The 18,207-nt window shown below is 39.0% G+C and overlaps 1 protein-coding gene across 2 annotated transcripts in view; it reads right to left on the bottom strand.

Annotated features, from left to right (window-relative positions):
• Positions 1–18,207, bottom strand: part of LOC110058477 (TNF receptor-associated factor 6-like) — a 51,884-nt gene that overhangs the window by 27,025 nt on the left and 6,652 nt on the right. Inside the window, exons 1-2 of one of the 2 annotated variants that reach the window (XM_089288762.1) lie at positions 6,857–7,193; positions 4,500–4,551 (exon numbers count right to left, since the gene is read on the bottom strand). In XM_089288762.1, coding sequence (XP_089144888.1) covers positions 4,500–4,551; positions 6,857–7,119 — 315 coding nt within the window. In that variant the 5' untranslated portion in view covers positions 7,120–7,193. Of the gene's footprint in view, positions 1–4,499; positions 4,552–6,856; positions 7,194–18,207 lie in introns of those variants that run through there. The other variant, XM_089288763.1, reaches the window with a different exon arrangement.

Raw genomic sequence — 18,207 nt, 5'->3', positions numbered from 1 at the left:
TTAAATCATGAAGTCGTGATTTCAAATCATAGACGCATGATATGAAACCAGGATTTATTATATCAAACCATGAACACATGATTTGAAATCAGAATTTATTATATCAAATCATAGACGCATGATATGAAACCAGGATTTATTATATCAAACCATGAACACATGATTTGAAATCAGGATTTATTATATCAAATCATAAACCCATGATTTAAAATAGTAATTTATTATATCAAATCATAAATACATGATTTCATATCACAAAACTTTATTTAGTAAATAACGAAAACAAATGATAAAATTAAACTAAATAATTTTTTTACAAACGACGTCCTATAGATAATGGGGCTTTCAAACGGCGCTGTAAAAGAGACAACAATCAGACGACACCGGGAAGTTTCTAATTCTTTTGTACTGGATCAAGATCATAGAATCGATCGTTATCGTTACTTACCATCTCGCTTTAACTCATTCATTCGTGAAAATATGTTCTGCAGTTTCGAATAAAACAACATTATTAGAAATAACGCTTTCAAACAATGCGGTAGGATGAATTTTTTTTTACCGACACCAGACAAGACAACTGACGAGACCAACAAATGTTTACTCCTCTCGTGCAGCTGTTATCAACTTCCATGATGTTCGCACAAACTAGAGTCGTTACACACGCGATTTGTTCTGATGCATTCCATCACTAATAAGATATTTCATCCTTTCAAACAAACAGGCCCTTCAAGTTCGAGGTATCTAGTAGGCGGTGTGATAAAGAAGTTTTCGCGACGCTTGAAATTAGGCCGTAAAATGCCGCGTAAACAAGTTATTTCAAGATGAAAATTCAAAATAAAAACTTGGCGCATCATTGGAAGCAACGCAACAATAATATTCCAATTCCAATCTTGTTTATTTATTTTGCCGCTTTTGTCGCTCGTCTGGCGGAAAGTAAAATTCAACGGTTGGTTTATGATATCTCCTCTCAAAGCGCGCGTGTCCCCAAGTCCCAGATAAGCTAGAAAACAGCTGGTGGAACAAAATTGTTTTGAATCCTTGTGCTCTACAATAACGCTGAAAAAAAGGAAATATCAAGGCATCAAACATCTCCTGTAAAACTATCCGCCTTCACATTTGCAAGAGACGCTGTGTATAAACACTGCAATGGACGTTACAATTTTCGTTCACGGCTATTTTAATCCTGGAAAGAAATTTGATCGGGGTAGACTTTGATCACGTGCCAGGTAACCACTTCTAAACTGTGAGTCACGCGTCACGCAATCAACAAAACAACGCTTAAAAATTATAATTTTCGTCAAACTTGATTACCCATGTGCCTAAAATTTACTCGTTTCAATCTTTATCAAAACTTAAGTTGGAGGACGGCTTACCTGGACTCTTGCCCGTGGGCAAGTGTGGAGAGAAAGTTTATTCTTCCCCAAGAGGAAAATCTACTTGTCCTGGACGACCGGACGGTGTTTTTTTTTTTAGCCCTGTCTTTTCCTCCTCACGTAAGTTATAACTATCCAGTTTTTGAGTGCCGGGTTAAGTGAAATCGTCTAGCTTTCAATCTGTTGTTTATTTTGTTGACGTATATGTCGTTATTTCCATCCAATACGAAGACATTTTTTGGTGAGTATGAATGCCACGCTTGGTTTGAAAACAGAGCTTATACGCGTGAACGAGTTCAAATTTTCACGCGAACTAGCGATAGTTTGATGCAAAAGTGTTCGAATTTGTTGTCATCTTGTCAACATCAGAGCGCCTTATTTCCCTAGAAAAGGTACAAAGCTGTATTTTCCAACTGCGCTTGTTAATTCGCCGTGTTTTGATTTGAATTTCGCTTAGCATGAAATTAACATAAACTAGTAGTAATCAAAGATTATGAGAGTGCGTTCGACGCCTTCACTTTAATATATATACCTTAAATAAACGGTTTCACTAGCTGACTTTCAACCTCTGTCTATTGCTAAAATCAACGTTTTACATCAACAACCGAGGTTTTACAGACAGATATACTGTATATATTGCAATTTTTAATGTAAACGTTTACTATATATATCTTCTTGTTTCTTTTGTTTTTTGTTTTTGTTTTTTTAAGTACAATTTTATGAATAGCTGTATTTTATATGTAAATGCTGATCGCCAGTTAATACCAGTGATCCAGTGATCACTGATTGGCCTTTCAGGATAAATAAAGTCTTTTATTTTATTTATCTATATACCATAGTGTCAAAGTCCAAGGTACTAACTATGATTTGTTGATTCGTTGCATGACAGCGCCAGTTTCCGTACACTTCGTGCTACATAGTCTCGCATTAACTGGTAATGTTTAAGCGCAATAGTTAATTTGAAAAAGTATATTTTATATACATTATGCTAAGCTGGAAGTAGCCTCTTCCAGGCGTTCAGTTAGTTGGGGCGCAGCACGAAAATCAGCGCGCAGCGTGCGGTGATGAAGCGAAAGAACGCCTGTGGGCAAACTTAACAAAAGGTCCTTCCGCCAACTTATAGACCGCCTACAGTACTTAGAGACTTTAAAACATATCTTGCAATAGACATGAGTCTTAACAACGTATAAACACCGCATGGCAAATCACAGAGGTGTCAAACTCTACAAAGCGAAAGGTCGATATACCGAAAACAGAACGGCAAATGTACAGATGTCACGAACTGTATTTACACACAATCTCTCACTTTCCGGTTCTTTACGGCTTTTTCGTCAATACCTATTGCCGTTCTTGCAACTCTAAATTTGTTCAACTGTTCAACTTGGTCTTTGATTATGGCCTGGAGAGCTAGACAAACCACTATGATCGTGGAGACGGCGCCGGGCCCTTCGCGCTCGTTCTCGCGCTTCGCGCGCACTCGTGTATATGTATCGCGCTAGAGCCCGCTAATCCACCTGTTCCGCAGCTAGTAGCTTTTCCATTCATAGGAGAGCGTGCTGTTTATCACAGATTTGCACACCGCGTCACTCGTTGAAAGGCCTCTGACCGCCGCCATATCGCATATCTCATCTGCGTCAGTAATGCTCGAGTGTTGACGAAATCTGTCAAAATACACCAATCAATTCCCTCAGATTTCGATAATTGCTACCATCGATGCGTTTATATTCACCAATATCCAACGCTGAGAGCACAAAATAGCGAAGCCCACGGCGACTGAATGGAAAGAAGTCAACGAAAGATACAGCGCAAAGACGAGCTTACATGCTCACATGTTCACCACGTCTTATCACATGTCATCACGTCTTAGTATTAAACAGTACCAGTTTACTGGCCGTGACATGACCCTGCAAAAATCAAGCGGGGTGGCCATTTTGGTGTCCTTTACAGGAGTTTTTCTGCATATAACCGTGCACAGGCAAACCAACTCTGGAAAGCCACAGGCCAAAATTAGGCTTGCGTTCCTCGAACGCAATCACGCATTTGTTTGAGCTGGAGTCCTGCTTTGTTCGCCATAGCAATGCATCACAAAAGAATATTGTTATGAAGAGCAAAGGCTAACACATTGGCAAAAGATGCGCAGGCCATTTTAACGTGTTAAGGGTGCGTTAAGAACGCGCGTGCGATGTTCGCTTAGTTCTCAGCGCTACTGTACGTAAAAAATTTGTTCAATGTTTTGACTAGACTGACAGGGAGTGAGCAGCCAAAAATTTGGAATATTTTTCTTCAAACAGTATTACTACTCAAGTTAGGAATTACAGAGGGTGGGTTACACTTAACAAAATATAGAATTTTCAACTTGGGTTTCAAATCTAGTGTCTTCTAGCATCTTCCATAATTCTTTGTAGTTAATCAAGACCTGTCTAATAATTTTAATATATTATAACTTTTACAAGTACAGTGTACTGTCTAACACGGATCACAAAAAAGTTGACCCAAAATGTCCCGGCCTGATCAATCAAACGTTTGGTAATCAAATCCAATCAAACTTCAATCATTTGATTGATTTCAATTGGGTTCAGCACTCAGACACAATGAAACACACCAAAACACCTAGCCAAGCAAGCACAATCAAATATTTCTGATAATCAAACCCTTATTCACTTGAATACTTTCAGACTCTTGCAGTTTAATTGGGTTCGATTACCAAACATTCGATACGCTAAGACTGCACACATCAAAATGCAGTCTTAATGGAGGTTTCAGTTGTCCGGTAGTTTTGTGACATTATTTGCATCACAAAAGCAGTTTCATTTGCTATGCTTTCAATGCTTTGTGGTATTATCTTCTACCTCTTATAAATCAAATTTTCAATTTCTTACAACAACGAAGATCACCTTTAATGAAATGTACACAGCTTATCAATATTTTTCCTTTTTTTTGTTGAACAAAATTGAACCAATTGAGTTTTAGTGCTTCGATTGAGTCCTGTAATTTATTGAACCCACCAAAACGTTTGAGTTCAATTGTGTAGGATTGCTGAACCAATCACAAAACAATCAAATGATTCAAGTTTGACTGATTTGTTGTTCAGTTTAGTTTGAATTAGGCCAAGAAAAGTTTACTAACCTGTGATTCACTTAAACGCTCATTATCTACTGGGCACTTAGGACCAGCATCCCTAAAGAAGTTTAATAAAAAGTAAATATTACCAGGTGAGCGTAGAGGAAGGTATCTGAAAAATATAACCCTTATAAGCCATAACAAATATGATCAACATCTAAAAAAAACAATGTGAAGATGTGTAAATAGATATTTTGTCTGGCAGCTTTCCCTGTATGCAGCTTATTTGGTAGGAAAATGATTTTTACTTTCTTGCCTCCCTGTAGCGCACCCGAAACTGAAAAATAAAATCTCCTTCAGTTTCTAGGCCGGGGAAAGGGCTGGATAAACAAGAGTAAGCACTGTAACAGCATGTGTAGCCCTCAGTTTGTTTTCTATTTTACTTTTATATAATCAGTCAAATTGTTCTCACATTTTGATCACAAAAACTACAATTTTGAGAAAACATTTTCAGTTTCAAGAGCTGCATGCAAGTGATCACTGCCTATTTACAATTAGTAGAATTCTACTAGTATACTAATGGAAATGCTGCAATCTGATTGACTGAGCTACTCATATACTATCAGTCATTAGAGTGCAGTGGCTGTCGGTCGTCCACAAAATGCAATGTTTTTATAGTTTTTCTGAAGTTTTGGGACAAAGTTTACATGTAAATGAATAATTAAATTCCTAAGACTAAAAGAAGCACATTAGCGGTTTCTTGACTTTAAAAACTTGAAATTATTGAAACAATTGAAAATTTACCAAGGACAATTCAATGCGCACGATTGTGTTAAAGCGTAAAGTTCAATAATTCGTAGAAAAATAATTAGAAACCATTATTTGCGTTTATTTCAGTCAGAAGTCTACTAAAACAATTAGATTATTCGTTCTCGATTTCTATGAGGCGATAGTTGATTCAGCCTGCGGCCTCATCAACTATCACCTCATATAAATCTCGAGCTCATAATCTAATTGTTAAATAGAAAACAATTATAGAACCAATCAGATTTGCGGATCTACAACAGAAGAAAGCTGAGTGGCTACTAAAAACAGATAGCTTCCCTGTTACTGGGCATCTGTTCAGTAATACATCACAGAAAACATCAAATGTGATCAATTACTGAACAGATGCATGGCAAAATGGAATCTATTTGTTAAGCTGATGTTCTTGTTCTTTAACTGCTGCCACCAAAAAAGGACAAAAATGAGACTGCTGTTTCAAAGGAATGCTGTTTGAATGACAATAGCATACTTTTGACTTAGAATACTTAGAATTTTTTCTGCATCAGGAAATATTTTGGTTTGGGGCCCTTTTCGTATTATTCTCCAGGTTTCTTAACAATGAAGGCTGTAAACCAACCCATTGTAGTTCCAAGGGTCCGTGACCTTAAAATGTCAAAAACATACCAGTATGTCAAGAACACTACACAGCAAGCTTGCAAGTGATAGTTACCTTCAGATGCATCTAAGCATGAACAAGTCACCAAAACACAACCTTATTGGGTATTAAACATCACACAATTTGTCATCCATCATTTGAAGTTTGGCTGATAAGTTTGGCAGTTGGTATTGTTTCATGGAGTGGTCAAAATGTTTTCATTATCACATTCAAAATTTCAAACCAGAAACATGGAAAAAGAAAATCCTTCTTTGAGCATTCATTCACTTACATGTATTTGCTGCAACCATTTTGAAAATAATGTAAATGACACATTTGTGTGACTTGATTCTGTTTTAATGCATTACTGCTTTTTATAAACACTTCTTTAGTAAAGGCTTTTATAACCAACAGCAAGGGGGACAGATGACGAAGCCTTGCCAAACAAGGACAGTGCAGATTGCAGCAATCTCTAGATCCATGGTTTCTCACTTGTGATTGAGCCTTTATTACACAACCATACCTTGTTTTACAAACCATATTCAAGCTGTCATGAAATAACGAGCTTCAGAGAAAGCCTGACATGACAAGGTAATAACGGGCTGGGACGTGTGTACTTACACCTTAATAACGATGTAGGCATGCACTATGTTTCAAACACAGAAGCATGCTTTCTGCACACCATAAGGTAGAAAATTCTATGTTCGAAACATGTTTAAGCTTACTTTAAGCTCGTATCTGTTAAAAGTGAAAGTAGTCTGGAGTGTGGATGTATAACATGGATAAAAGGAAGCACGAACAAATCTAGTCGTATTCAGAACTTTTCAACATCTTTCTTTTAAGTTTGCTCTTGACAACATCTACAAGTGAGTTTTCAAATTAAACTGATCCAGTAGACCAACGCTCACAAGACTTTTATGTGAAAATTCAATATGCGGTAATGCGTGGGTGGTTTCTGAGAAAGACTCAAATTCCGGTTAATCTTTCTACGTCTAAAACTTACCTTATAGAACGTACAATGCAGCCTCTACAGAATCTGTGGCCGCAACTCGTTTGCACGGGTTCTCGCAGCCCCAGAAGACAAATAGGACATTCATATTTACTTTCCAACGGTGGATCAAAGTACTCGTCGTAACCTTCAGACCGTGGTTCTTCGTGTGATGAAAAATGAAGCTCACTTGTTAATAGACTTATAGAACTTGGGTCGAGTGAGCTTTCACGTGAAAAAGGAGAGGACTGTTCTCCCAGAGAGAAAGAACGAGACATAGTTATAGTTCATAATAACGTGCACAATAAAACGCAGGTAACAACTGTAAAAGAGTCGAAAAGGGACAGTCCCCTATCCCAGCATGCACTACTGCGCGTTTACCCACAGTTCCTCAATCGAAACCGAAAGTGCTTCGTAAGCGGGAAAAACCCCACGGGATGAGGTGGTATTAAAACGTTTTTTTGTTCATTATTCCCGATTAACAACGTGACAAAGAAGTAATAAATCTACATTATAAAAGTTTGTATATATAAAAGATTTGTGTATATCAAAAGATTTGTAAAAGTGAAAGTTCTCGAGCGTCATCATCATAAGCTTTATATTTATACACGGTATAAAATTCATACAAAATATGCTTTTCCATCAAGCCGTGTCTCCTAGATATAAAAGTTACAATTTATGAGTAATCTACCACGAGCACTATTTCTACTAATAGAACTTATACAACTTATACTAATACTAAAACTAGTACTACTAATTACACATTTATAGAGAGCGGCGAAAATCGAGCCTATCACATAATAGCCAGATATTAAAAAAGATCACGTACATATGTAGTCTCCTCCGCAGCCGTTATTAGGGTTGTCACGGAGAAGCGTTGCGTGACGACCCTAATAACGGCTGCAGAGGAGACTAGTACATGTGTTTTGTGGTAAATACCAGAAGCACCTGGCTAACGTCGACATATGCAAAGTGTATAAAAGTATGTTATCCCATTTCATGTTTTTCAGTTTTTACCGAGATGCCAACCTAGCTAAATAAATCGAAATCCAGGAGATCGCCAATTTTACCTTCTGGACCCTACAATTCTGATCATATACATGTAGTGGCCATCTTAACAATAACTGTTCTCTTTGGTAACAACACACGACGCAGAAAATCTTCGATCTACATAAACGAAAAAAAAAAAAAATTCGGCAAGCGAAGATAGTCGAGCGTGGTGGGATACCCTTTTTTACCTCCCCTGACCGCTCTTGGCTAGCTCTGCCAACCTGTTTTCCCTTCCGCCCATAACTGAATCGGGAGCCTGTTCACAGGCTAACGCAGACATTCCCATGGCTACGAAAGATTGCAGGTGAGTTAACGATTGTGGGTTGAATGTATTCTCGTTCCCAGAGCCGCCTGTCTATCTGAGCCGGCGAGGCCTTGGTACGAGGAAGAGATGGCTCTTAGGAAAAAGTACAGTTTTCAGGAAGTTTAAAACCGGCTTAAGGGGAAAAGGATGAAATTGTCTATAACGAAACGCTTGTATGCTACTTCCGTCCAGAATTTTTTTTAATATCTGTAAGTGTTGTAATCGAACGATTTTAGCTAAAAATCAGAAATCAACCCCCGTTAAGGCCGCCGCACACTAGTCGATTTTTTGTCGGCCGACAAAAAATCTTCACTTCGGGTAGTGTGCGGTGAATTCAGACAAGTCTGCGACAAGATCAGGGCTTGTCGGGCGATATCTGACGGTGCTAGAACTCAAAACGTCTTGTCGGGCCTTGTCGGCTAGTCAGTGCGGTGGACAAAGACAATTTGTCGGGGCTCGCGCGCGTCTCAACCAATTAGGAAATGTCAAGAGTCACGTCAGTGCAATAGGCGCCATCTTGATTTTGGATGACTCGGCCCCAAGCCTCAACGCGATTAGTGGCGATAAAAAATCGGCAGTGAGCGGCAAGCTGATTGCCCGATAAATTTTAACCCGATTTGACCCCGAAAAAAAATCGGCTAGTGTGCGGCAGCCTTTAGTGGGTTGAGCGTAGCTGGTTGCGGGACGTCCCAAAAAACGGCTGCGTAGGAGAGCGACTAGACAGACTAAGGCCATGCGGACTGTTAAACTAGAATGGGTTGAAAGTTTGTTTCAAAATGAATGTGTTTTGCAAAAAGAGACAGGACGACTGCGAAACAGCAAATAAAATTTTCACAGCTTGTTCTATGATCAGTTTTGATTCCCGTCGGGGAACAAGAAGAAACAAAACTCACAGTTTCCCTTGTTGTTGTGCACACGATAAAATGTTGAACGCATTTGTTTTGTTTTAAGCTTGTTTAAGACATTGCGTTGCAATGATGTCAAGAACGAAGTCACGCTTTCATTTTAGCCACAAACAGCATTTACTATTCTATTGTGAAGTCAGCATTTTTTGCCTGTTATATTTGGTTTGAATGAAAATTTTAGACGCCACGACGGCGGAAAACGGATGTTCTGTTGAGTCAGATGTCAGAGAAAAGACGTAAAAGAACTACTTGGTGTTTTACCCACGCTTATTGGCAGCTTCGCCCACTTGAATTTTATCACGTCGCATTAAGTCATTCAGCGCGACAGAGATGGTCAAACACTTACGGGGCAATGTAATTCAGCATTTGCGCACGTACTGATGTATAAAATATAAATACTTATTTTACGTGCGAGAGCGGCTTTGCGGCTCACAAATAAATATATCCGGACGGATTGCGTATGTAGGCAAGTTCAACTTGGCAATTGTTTTTAAAATTCACGTTCGTTCGGCCGTAAAAATTTAGTGTCACTAGAGAAAGCACACTGTCATGAAGACTGTGCTAGAAATCATGCACACTCGCGTAATTAATTAAAAACTTCTTAGTATATTCAAGAGGCGTCTATTCAAGTTACTTACATTGCGCTATATCTATCACCAGTAATTCATTTTAACTAAACTGATTAAATTACATGTAAGCTAATAACCTTTATGTGTATTATCTATGTTTTAGAATTTAATACATGTGTTTTTAAGTTCTTCCCTGTTGGCACCCTATTTGCATGTAGATATTTATATATTTTTGATGCAAATAAAGTTGTTATAAATTAAAAAGATTATTACCTGCAGTTAGGGCTTGTGTACCTTTTGCTATCGGTTTATACTCAGCTTCTGAGTCATACATGAGTCAAGATCCCACTGCGGAAAGCCACTTCAATTTCTTATTACGCAAAATCTATGACCCGAACGGATGAAATAGTAACATTCGACTTTCCCGGTTTCGAAATAAAAACACCTTGAGTTCGAAGCATCATTTTCTTAATAAATCTTTAATTTTTCCCTTTTTAAATATGAAACATGTAAAGCCCGGTCCAAGATGTGGATGTTACATGTAAAGATAGTGAAAAAATATCACGATTTTATTTTCAAAAACTCTGTATGCGATAGAATATAAGCGTTCTTTATGGGTTAAGTGATGTTTTGGGGGACTATAAATAAGGTCAACAAACCGTGGTTAGTGAAACTGGGTAACTTTCGGTTGGTTGGGTTCTAACTGAATTAACAGTTAGTTATCTTCTCGGCCTTTAAAACTAAACTAATTCAGTTTTATATGGGACAAATAATATAAATTTCAAGATTCTCAGTAGGCCTTTCCAAAAATATCTGGATATTTTTGGGGGATATTTAGAAGTTTCTGAGATACTTAGAAAATATTAAGATATATAAACAATAGCCTCCATTTGGGGCGAAAATAGGCTTGGATATTTGTCCGTGGACATTATCTGTTCCCAGAAGCGAACAGTGAGCTTCGAGGAACAGATAATGTCTAAGGACAAATATCCGAGCATATTTTCGCCCCAAATGGAGGTTAGTGTGTTTGTTATCCTTCAAATATTTTTCGCAATACGCGCAGTTTCGAAAATTGGGAAATATTCTCGGATATTCCCCAGTTTTGGCTCGGGAATATTCGGTTACGTGACGCGTTTAGACCAATCGCGCGCGAGCGAAAATATTTGATGGATTATTATTAGAAATATTTAGGGGTATTGAGAAATATTTATAGTTTTTTGGTTTAGCCCTGTGTTTTCCTCGCTATTTTCTTAAAACAATACTCAGTTCTATGCCAGAAACAATCTAATTCAGTGATCGATTTCCCACTTGAAAAATGTTTTTCATATATATCACAAAAAGCGCTAAACCAGCAATTATTTCCCAAAATTGCAGCTATTGGTAATGTCGAAATGCCTGAATCTTCCTCCCCGACTCCTACTACTGCAAGAAAATTTTGGCCTCAGGGATTCAAAGTCGGTTTATTTTTAAAACAATCATGAGTAAGAGATATTTAGAGGGCTTTCCGAGATATTTAGAAATGTTTGAGTGACGTATTTAGACTTTTCTTTTGGAGAATTTCCGCCGGAAAGATGTTTAGGTGATTTCACGTGATCTTTGTGGAGGGGCCTATAATTCTCAGATTCTGATAAGCCACCATGTCCGGAGAAACTATGCAGCTGTCTCCAGCCGTGGGTGTTTCGGTGCGCCCGCGATCGGAGAGGATCATGGGCGCACCGAAACACCCACGGCTGGAGACTGAGCCTATTGTTGTAGAGCCTCCCACGCAGACGTCTGGCAAGACTGACTAACATTGTAAGGAGACCTTGTTTATTCAGCAGTTGCAGCCAGCATTAAGTGCCAATGTCAGCAGCGAAAAGCCCTTACTTAATATATTAGGAAAGCTTTTCCATTGTGTCACTTTACAGACAGTTTCCGTTTGAAACGTCTTAAATTTCTACTGCAAATGTTTTCTCTCTAGGTTCCAGACCCCCATTGATACAGTATAAATAGCTTTCCAAAAAAATTTAACGGTTATACTTTTAAAAATGTATGTCGACTAGCATACGAAACGTCAAGTTCATAAAATGCATGTTTTTAAAATGTTTATCACCACTGTTTGTTTTATATTTTTAATCACGCTACGGTGGCCGAAGACCAAGAGTTTATTCAGGGTTTCTAAAGCTCACCTTGTAGAGCGTAAAAGTTTTCTCTTTCAAGTCTGCACTCGCCAAAATTTAACAAGAGAGCTAAAAAATCCAGTATCACGATTCCACCACAATAATTATGTGAATAAATACGCGTGGGCGGTTGGCATTTCTGAGTGACCTGGGTGTAAAATCAAATTCTGGTTAATCTTTCTACTTTTAAAATTTACCTTATAGAACGTACAATGTAGCCTCTACAGAATCTGCAACTCTTTTGCATGGGTTCTCGCAGCCCCAAAGGTCAAATTCACACTTGCTTTCCAACGGCAGATCAAAGTATTTATCATATAGCCCTCAGTCCTTGGTTGTTCTATTGGTTTAGTAACAAGTGAGCTTCGTTTATTGTCGATAATAAAAGAAATTCACCTGCTACCAACCCAACAGAGCTTGGGTCGAATGAGCCTTCAAGTGAAAGCAGAGAAGGCTGTTCCTCCAACGAATACTGCACTAGACATCACTTAACAGTTGAGTTTTAAGATACATTGTGCTGACTCATCACATTATTTAAACCCACGCTATAGATTCTGCCGGAAGTGTTCCACAAGCAACAAAATGTTAGGAGGACAGGCCCCTCTCCCATAATGCAAACTACGAAAAAACGAGACAGAGTACGTCAGCTCGTCATTGCCCATATATGGTCAGTACTAGATCCATGGTTTCTCATTTGTGATTGAACCTTAGTTTATTGCACAACTTTACCACAGAGTTCCTTGCTACCAAAGTAGCATTTCCTTGTCCGCAAGCCTTATCATTGACGCTGCCATGAAATAATGAGCTGACATGACATGGTAACAACGGCCTGGGACGTGTATACTTACACCTTAATAACAATGTACGCATGCACTATGTTTCAAAAACAGAATCGTGCTTTCCCTATGTCACCGATGTGAAAAATATGCGTGGGCGGTTACAAATGAAAGGCTCAAATTAATCTTTCTACTTCTAAAACGTACGTTATAAGAACGTACAACGCAGCGTCTACAGAATCTGTGGCCGCAACTTACAACATGCATGGATAAACACAGAAGTACAAGTACGAACAAAGCTAGTCATGTTCACAATTTTTCAATATCTTTCTTTAAAGTTTGCACTTGATAACATCTACTAGTGAGTTGTCAAATTAAACTGATCCAGTAGACCAACGCTCACAAGACTTTTATGTGAATAAATATGCGCGGGCGGTTGGAAATTCTGAGAAAATACCCAAATTCTGATTCCGGTTAATCTTTCTACTTTTAAAACTTACCTTATAGAACGTACAAGCAGCCTCCACAGATTTCTGTGGCTGCGACTTGTTTGCATGGGGTTCTCACGGGGCCAGATGACAAATAGGACATTCATATACGTCCTCAGGAACTCTCAGACCTTGGTTCTTCGTGTGACAATAAACGAAGCTCACTTGTTAATGGACTGATATAACTTGGGTCGAATGAGCCTTCACGTGAAATCAGAGAAGACTGTTCCTCCAACGAAAAGAAACTAGACATCAGTTAAGAGTTAAGATGCATTGCGCTGCCCTCATCACCTTATTTAAACCCACGCCTTTAGATTCTCCTGAAAGTGCCACAAGGGGCACAAGTTAGGGACAGTACGGAAAAAAGCATGAGGCCAAGTACGTCAGAGTTGCCCCAGAGGAGGTCTGTCACCAATCCCATAATACCACGTTTTCGCTTATTTTCGGCTTGTTTTTCAAGATGGCCGCCGAATAGTAGGCTATATTTTTCCACTTTGCGGCACTTTTCACGGTGAGACAAGGCTTTTTTCTGTCTTTCTTATTCCCAGTGCATGCAGGTTTGCATTGAGGTGGTTAGACTGGGCTAGAGTGCCCATTGTGATGTGGTCACGGATTGTTGTGATTCTCTAGCCTGCGTGTAGCCGTACCCACCCCCCAACGGAAGGGAGGGAACGTCTACCGTTCCCTCCTTTCAGTTTTTCCTCAGGGGGTGGGTTAGGCTACACGTAGGCTAGTGATTCTCTTGTTACACAAAGATGCATGCTTTCAAAACAGACACTTTGACTGAACAGGGGTTTGAGCAAGCAGGAAGTTTAAATATTCTACTTGAAAAAGGTACTATTTTTTAAGAGAACATTTATGAGGAAGGTCTGAAGGAATATTACTATCTTTAGTTTCTAATAACTCATGTAGCCCCACAAAATTAGAAAAACTATAACAGTTGGATCTCAAGTAATAATTATTAATAACATCGTTCCCAAATTGCAAACATCGTAATGTTCAGCAATTGATGGAAGACAGTCACTGACCTGGGCTTCACTTAAATGCTCCTTATCTTGTACGCGGGACATTTGGAACCAGCTCACCTTACTGCAAGGCATGTTTAAAAAAACAATGTACGTGGAAAAATTTTCGGCGCGAACGGTAATGCGGGTCGGTACATTTCGCTGACATCTAGTCCTTGGACTACCCCGATGGACCTGGTCCATGGACTACTTGAATGGACTACCCATTGACTACCCAAAATGAATCACCCTGAAGTTTGTGGCAAACATAAATGTAACGATGTTAGAACGCGAACAAAAGATGTGATCGATTGACAAACGCAATTACGGAACACTTGCGATGAAACAGATTTAATCCCCAACTGGACCTTTGTCACAAAATATTACAACCGAAATAAAGGAAATGAGTTGCTTTTCTCGTTCGGGACCGCAAATGATCCCGGACCGCAAATGATCCCGACCAAATATATGGAATGGCATGGATTTATTTGAGAGGAAGGTGAAAACATATTTTTAAAAAAAGTCACACACAAAAAAATGTTTTATCATGTTAAAAGAAATATTCCACACTTGCTATTTTTGGTTTTCGAAGGCTATTGACTTAGAAAAACAGTCTACGTTTCTCCCCGAGAAGTTCGGGGGAGGAGCGCGGGCTCTTTTCCCGAACAGCGGCTGGTAATAGAGCCTACAGTGTGTGGGGTTATGTGAATGTGGTGCGCCGAAATTTTGCCTTTACGAGTTCTCCTTCCTTCTCTCCCAGAGAAATAACGTGACTTGAGCCCACGATCCAACCGTTAAACCAGTAACTGGTCAGTGGTCAACTTTGAATAACACGCAACCTCGGTGATCTCTAAACCTAAGCCTGCGATATAGTCACGCGATACTGGTAAGCGGATAGCTTATGACAGCTGTCAATTAACAATAGCGTGGACGCCCAAAATCAGACATGTAGCTATGGTAATGGTGCTACTTACTTAGTTTTCAAGGTATTGGCGTACGGCGTACGGACGGACGGACGAACGGACAGTCACGTGACAACCAAAATTTTTCAGATGGATGGGTTACCAAATTTTCTAAGGTATGGGGCACCGCTCACGCGCCTTCGACGCGCAGGAGCTCCGCTATAAGACTCTAGTTTCTAGAAAGCTGGAATAGACGATGTTGGGGACAAACTACATTCAAGTCAGTTTGATTACTGCAACAGGATTGAAAACTCCAAGATTGTATTTTTCACAATACAGCTATTTCGCTGCAATACAGTGAAATATACTCGCAGTTGCTCTAAATTTTAGTCCAGTAAAAGTAAGATTAAATCCTAAGCGATTTTTCATCAGCAAATCGAATGTTAACTAGGTGACTGACAATCAAGCAACAAAAATCGAGTACCATCGACTTATCTTGCCTAGTTCCTGTGCGGTTTTCTCTCATGATCAGGCCTTCGTGGTCAATTGATCTCGTTGACGTAGGCAACAACTTATCGACAAGCTTTCCAATGACCGATTTGTAATCGATCCGCCCTGGTGAAAAGCAACTAATAGACACAAGACTTATGTGATTTGTGAATTTCTGGAAGAAAATCGTTAAAAGTAGCTTAAAGTAAGTTTACATGTGAGATGTGAATTTTGTCAAAATTTAAGCGAGAAACCGGATCACAACTCTTCGCCCATCCCCCTCTTATTAGCCTCTGCTTTCAAAATGTACCACACAACATGCTATTGATTGAAAGAGCGGCACTGCTTACATCCGCTTTCAGTGTTACGTCCATAGCGTGTTACGTGTTACAGTGCATCTCTAATGAACTAGTTGTACCTATCAGTAAGTGCCAACGAGTGAATTGAGTTAGTAAACAAGAGTCGATTGAATTTTGTAATATTTATTTGGGATACTTCTAGAATAACAGGTGTTAAAATCAATTTCTTTTAGTTAATGTTTCAACTTATTGCTGTAATTGAACACAAGATTGCTTATTTTTCAACTCGGTGAGTGAACAAAACGCTAAACAATTTTTTCTGTATTTTTAAAAATTCATACTTGTCACACTTCCAGTTTATCAGGTGTTAAAATCAATTTCTTTTCCTTCGTTAAGCGACTATTTTGGTAAGTACTTAAGTAATTTGCCTACCATTCTGCTTTATGAGGCGTATACATCTTGTATTTGTTGTGAGTGAATCGTGCAATTGTTAAAGCTGAACAAGACCCGAGTTGTTTCCTGGAATAAATTCGAGTGTTGTTTATTTGATTCCGGGTAACGCTCAGGATCTGTTCGCCATCCGTTCGACGAATTATTTCGGTAAGTAGTTTGTCTGACATTCTGCTTTTTGAAGGTGAATGTAACTTGAATTTGCTGCGATTGAATCGCATAATTGGAAAGCCTCATTCAGGTGTTTATTCGAGCGAAAGCGCTCTTTGAGAGTAAATTTCAATCCACGTGTTGACAGAGCCAAAGACGCCCAAATCGAACCAACGAGTTCACTTCTGACGACCTCTGAGCAAAGTTCTTGAAATTAAAAGAAAGTTCAAACCAAACATATACCATTAATCACTCAAAAACTTACCGCGACTCACGGAATTGATTTCAAATAATCCTTTAAAAACACGTTCAAATTAAACAAACAACATTGATAATCTTCGTCATATTACATGCAAGCTTGTTTTACACTGTTCTCTGCTCAACACTTTTGTCTCCGTGAAAACGCGTTAAATCGAAGTTACATGCACCTCATCGATCCTTTACTAACTTATTTCAATTTACATTCACCTTTAAAAAGCAGACGCTATGTCTCTATGTCCGGCAGCCGGACAGGTTTTTCAAATAATCTGTGTCCGAATCCGGAAGGCCGCCGGCCGATTGCCGTGGCGCAGTGGTAATAGGTATCGCTTGCCAGCCGGTGACCCGGGTTCGATTCCTCTTGGGGTCGCCTGTCATAGAGTTCTTTTTACGTTGTTTTACTTTTCAAAAAAACAGTCTCACTGTCGGACACAGAGTATTTTAAAAAACCTGTCCGGCTGCCGGACATGTAGCCACAGCGAAAAGCAGAATGTCAAACAAACTACTTACCGAAACAATTCGTCGAACGGATGGCCAACAAATCCTGAGCGTTACTCTGGATCAAATAAACAACACTCGAATTCATTCCAGAAAACAACTCGGGTCTTGTTCAGCTTTAACAATTGTACGATTCAATCACAACAAATCGAAGATGTATACGCCTCAAAAACCAAACTGGTAGTCAAAATAGTCGCTCAACGAGGTTCCGCACGCAGGAGAGCTGGACAAATATCGAAGCCTCGCACGTCACAAAGAAAAATAGTGTTCTGATTGGTTCGCATCCAAACGTTATCTTGATTTCAATAAACTTTCTCTCAATATGTGTAATAAACTATTGGATACTCTATTTCAACCCATACTTTTATACGGATCCGAAATCTGGGGAGCATATGATAGCATAAACCTCAAAAAATGGGAAAAAGACCCTGTGGAAAGACTTCATACACAGTTTTACAAATATTACATCGGCCGCAACAGAAGAGCACCAAATATTGCTGCTCGAAACGAAACAGGACGGTTGTCATAAAAATTTAATATTCTTCCAAGAATTATTAAATTTTGGCTACATCTTGTCTCTCTCCCAGAAGATAGCGTTGCCAAACAATTTGCCAATCAACTGGCAAATGAAGCAAAGTCCTCTTTCATGTTAACAGTCAATGAAATCATCAAAAATTATTTAGATGACCAAAACCATCGGCATAATATAAACACACACAATTACAATGAACAAATCATCAAACATAATTTACAAAAACTAAAATGTCACATCTCAAATGATATGAAAAGACACCAAATGGAGATAATTCGGTCTAACAGAAAGTTGAATTTCTACTGTTGTAATTTGTTTCGTTTTTTAAATTTTTTTTTATTTAGCGATTCTGTATTTAGGTAACACCATCTATATGGGAATACCAATAAATTGTTGTTGTTGTTGTTGTTGTTGTTGTTGTTGTTGGTTCCTGCGATATATCGACAACATCCGGCTACATCCTAGCCTGCGAACGCAGACGTATTTCCGGCAGTCACTTGCGGAACCAAGTGACAGCCGGAAATACGTCTGCGTTC

The sequence above is a fragment of the Orbicella faveolata genome, unplaced genomic scaffold (assembly GCF_042242905.1).
Source record: "Orbicella faveolata isolate gen_17 unplaced genomic scaffold, um_ofav_v1 contig_2, whole genome shotgun sequence".
In the NCBI taxonomy this organism is placed as follows: Eukaryota; Metazoa; Cnidaria; class Anthozoa; order Scleractinia; family Merulinidae; genus Orbicella; species Orbicella faveolata.
This window is presented reverse-complemented; position numbering and strand designations above follow the sequence as displayed.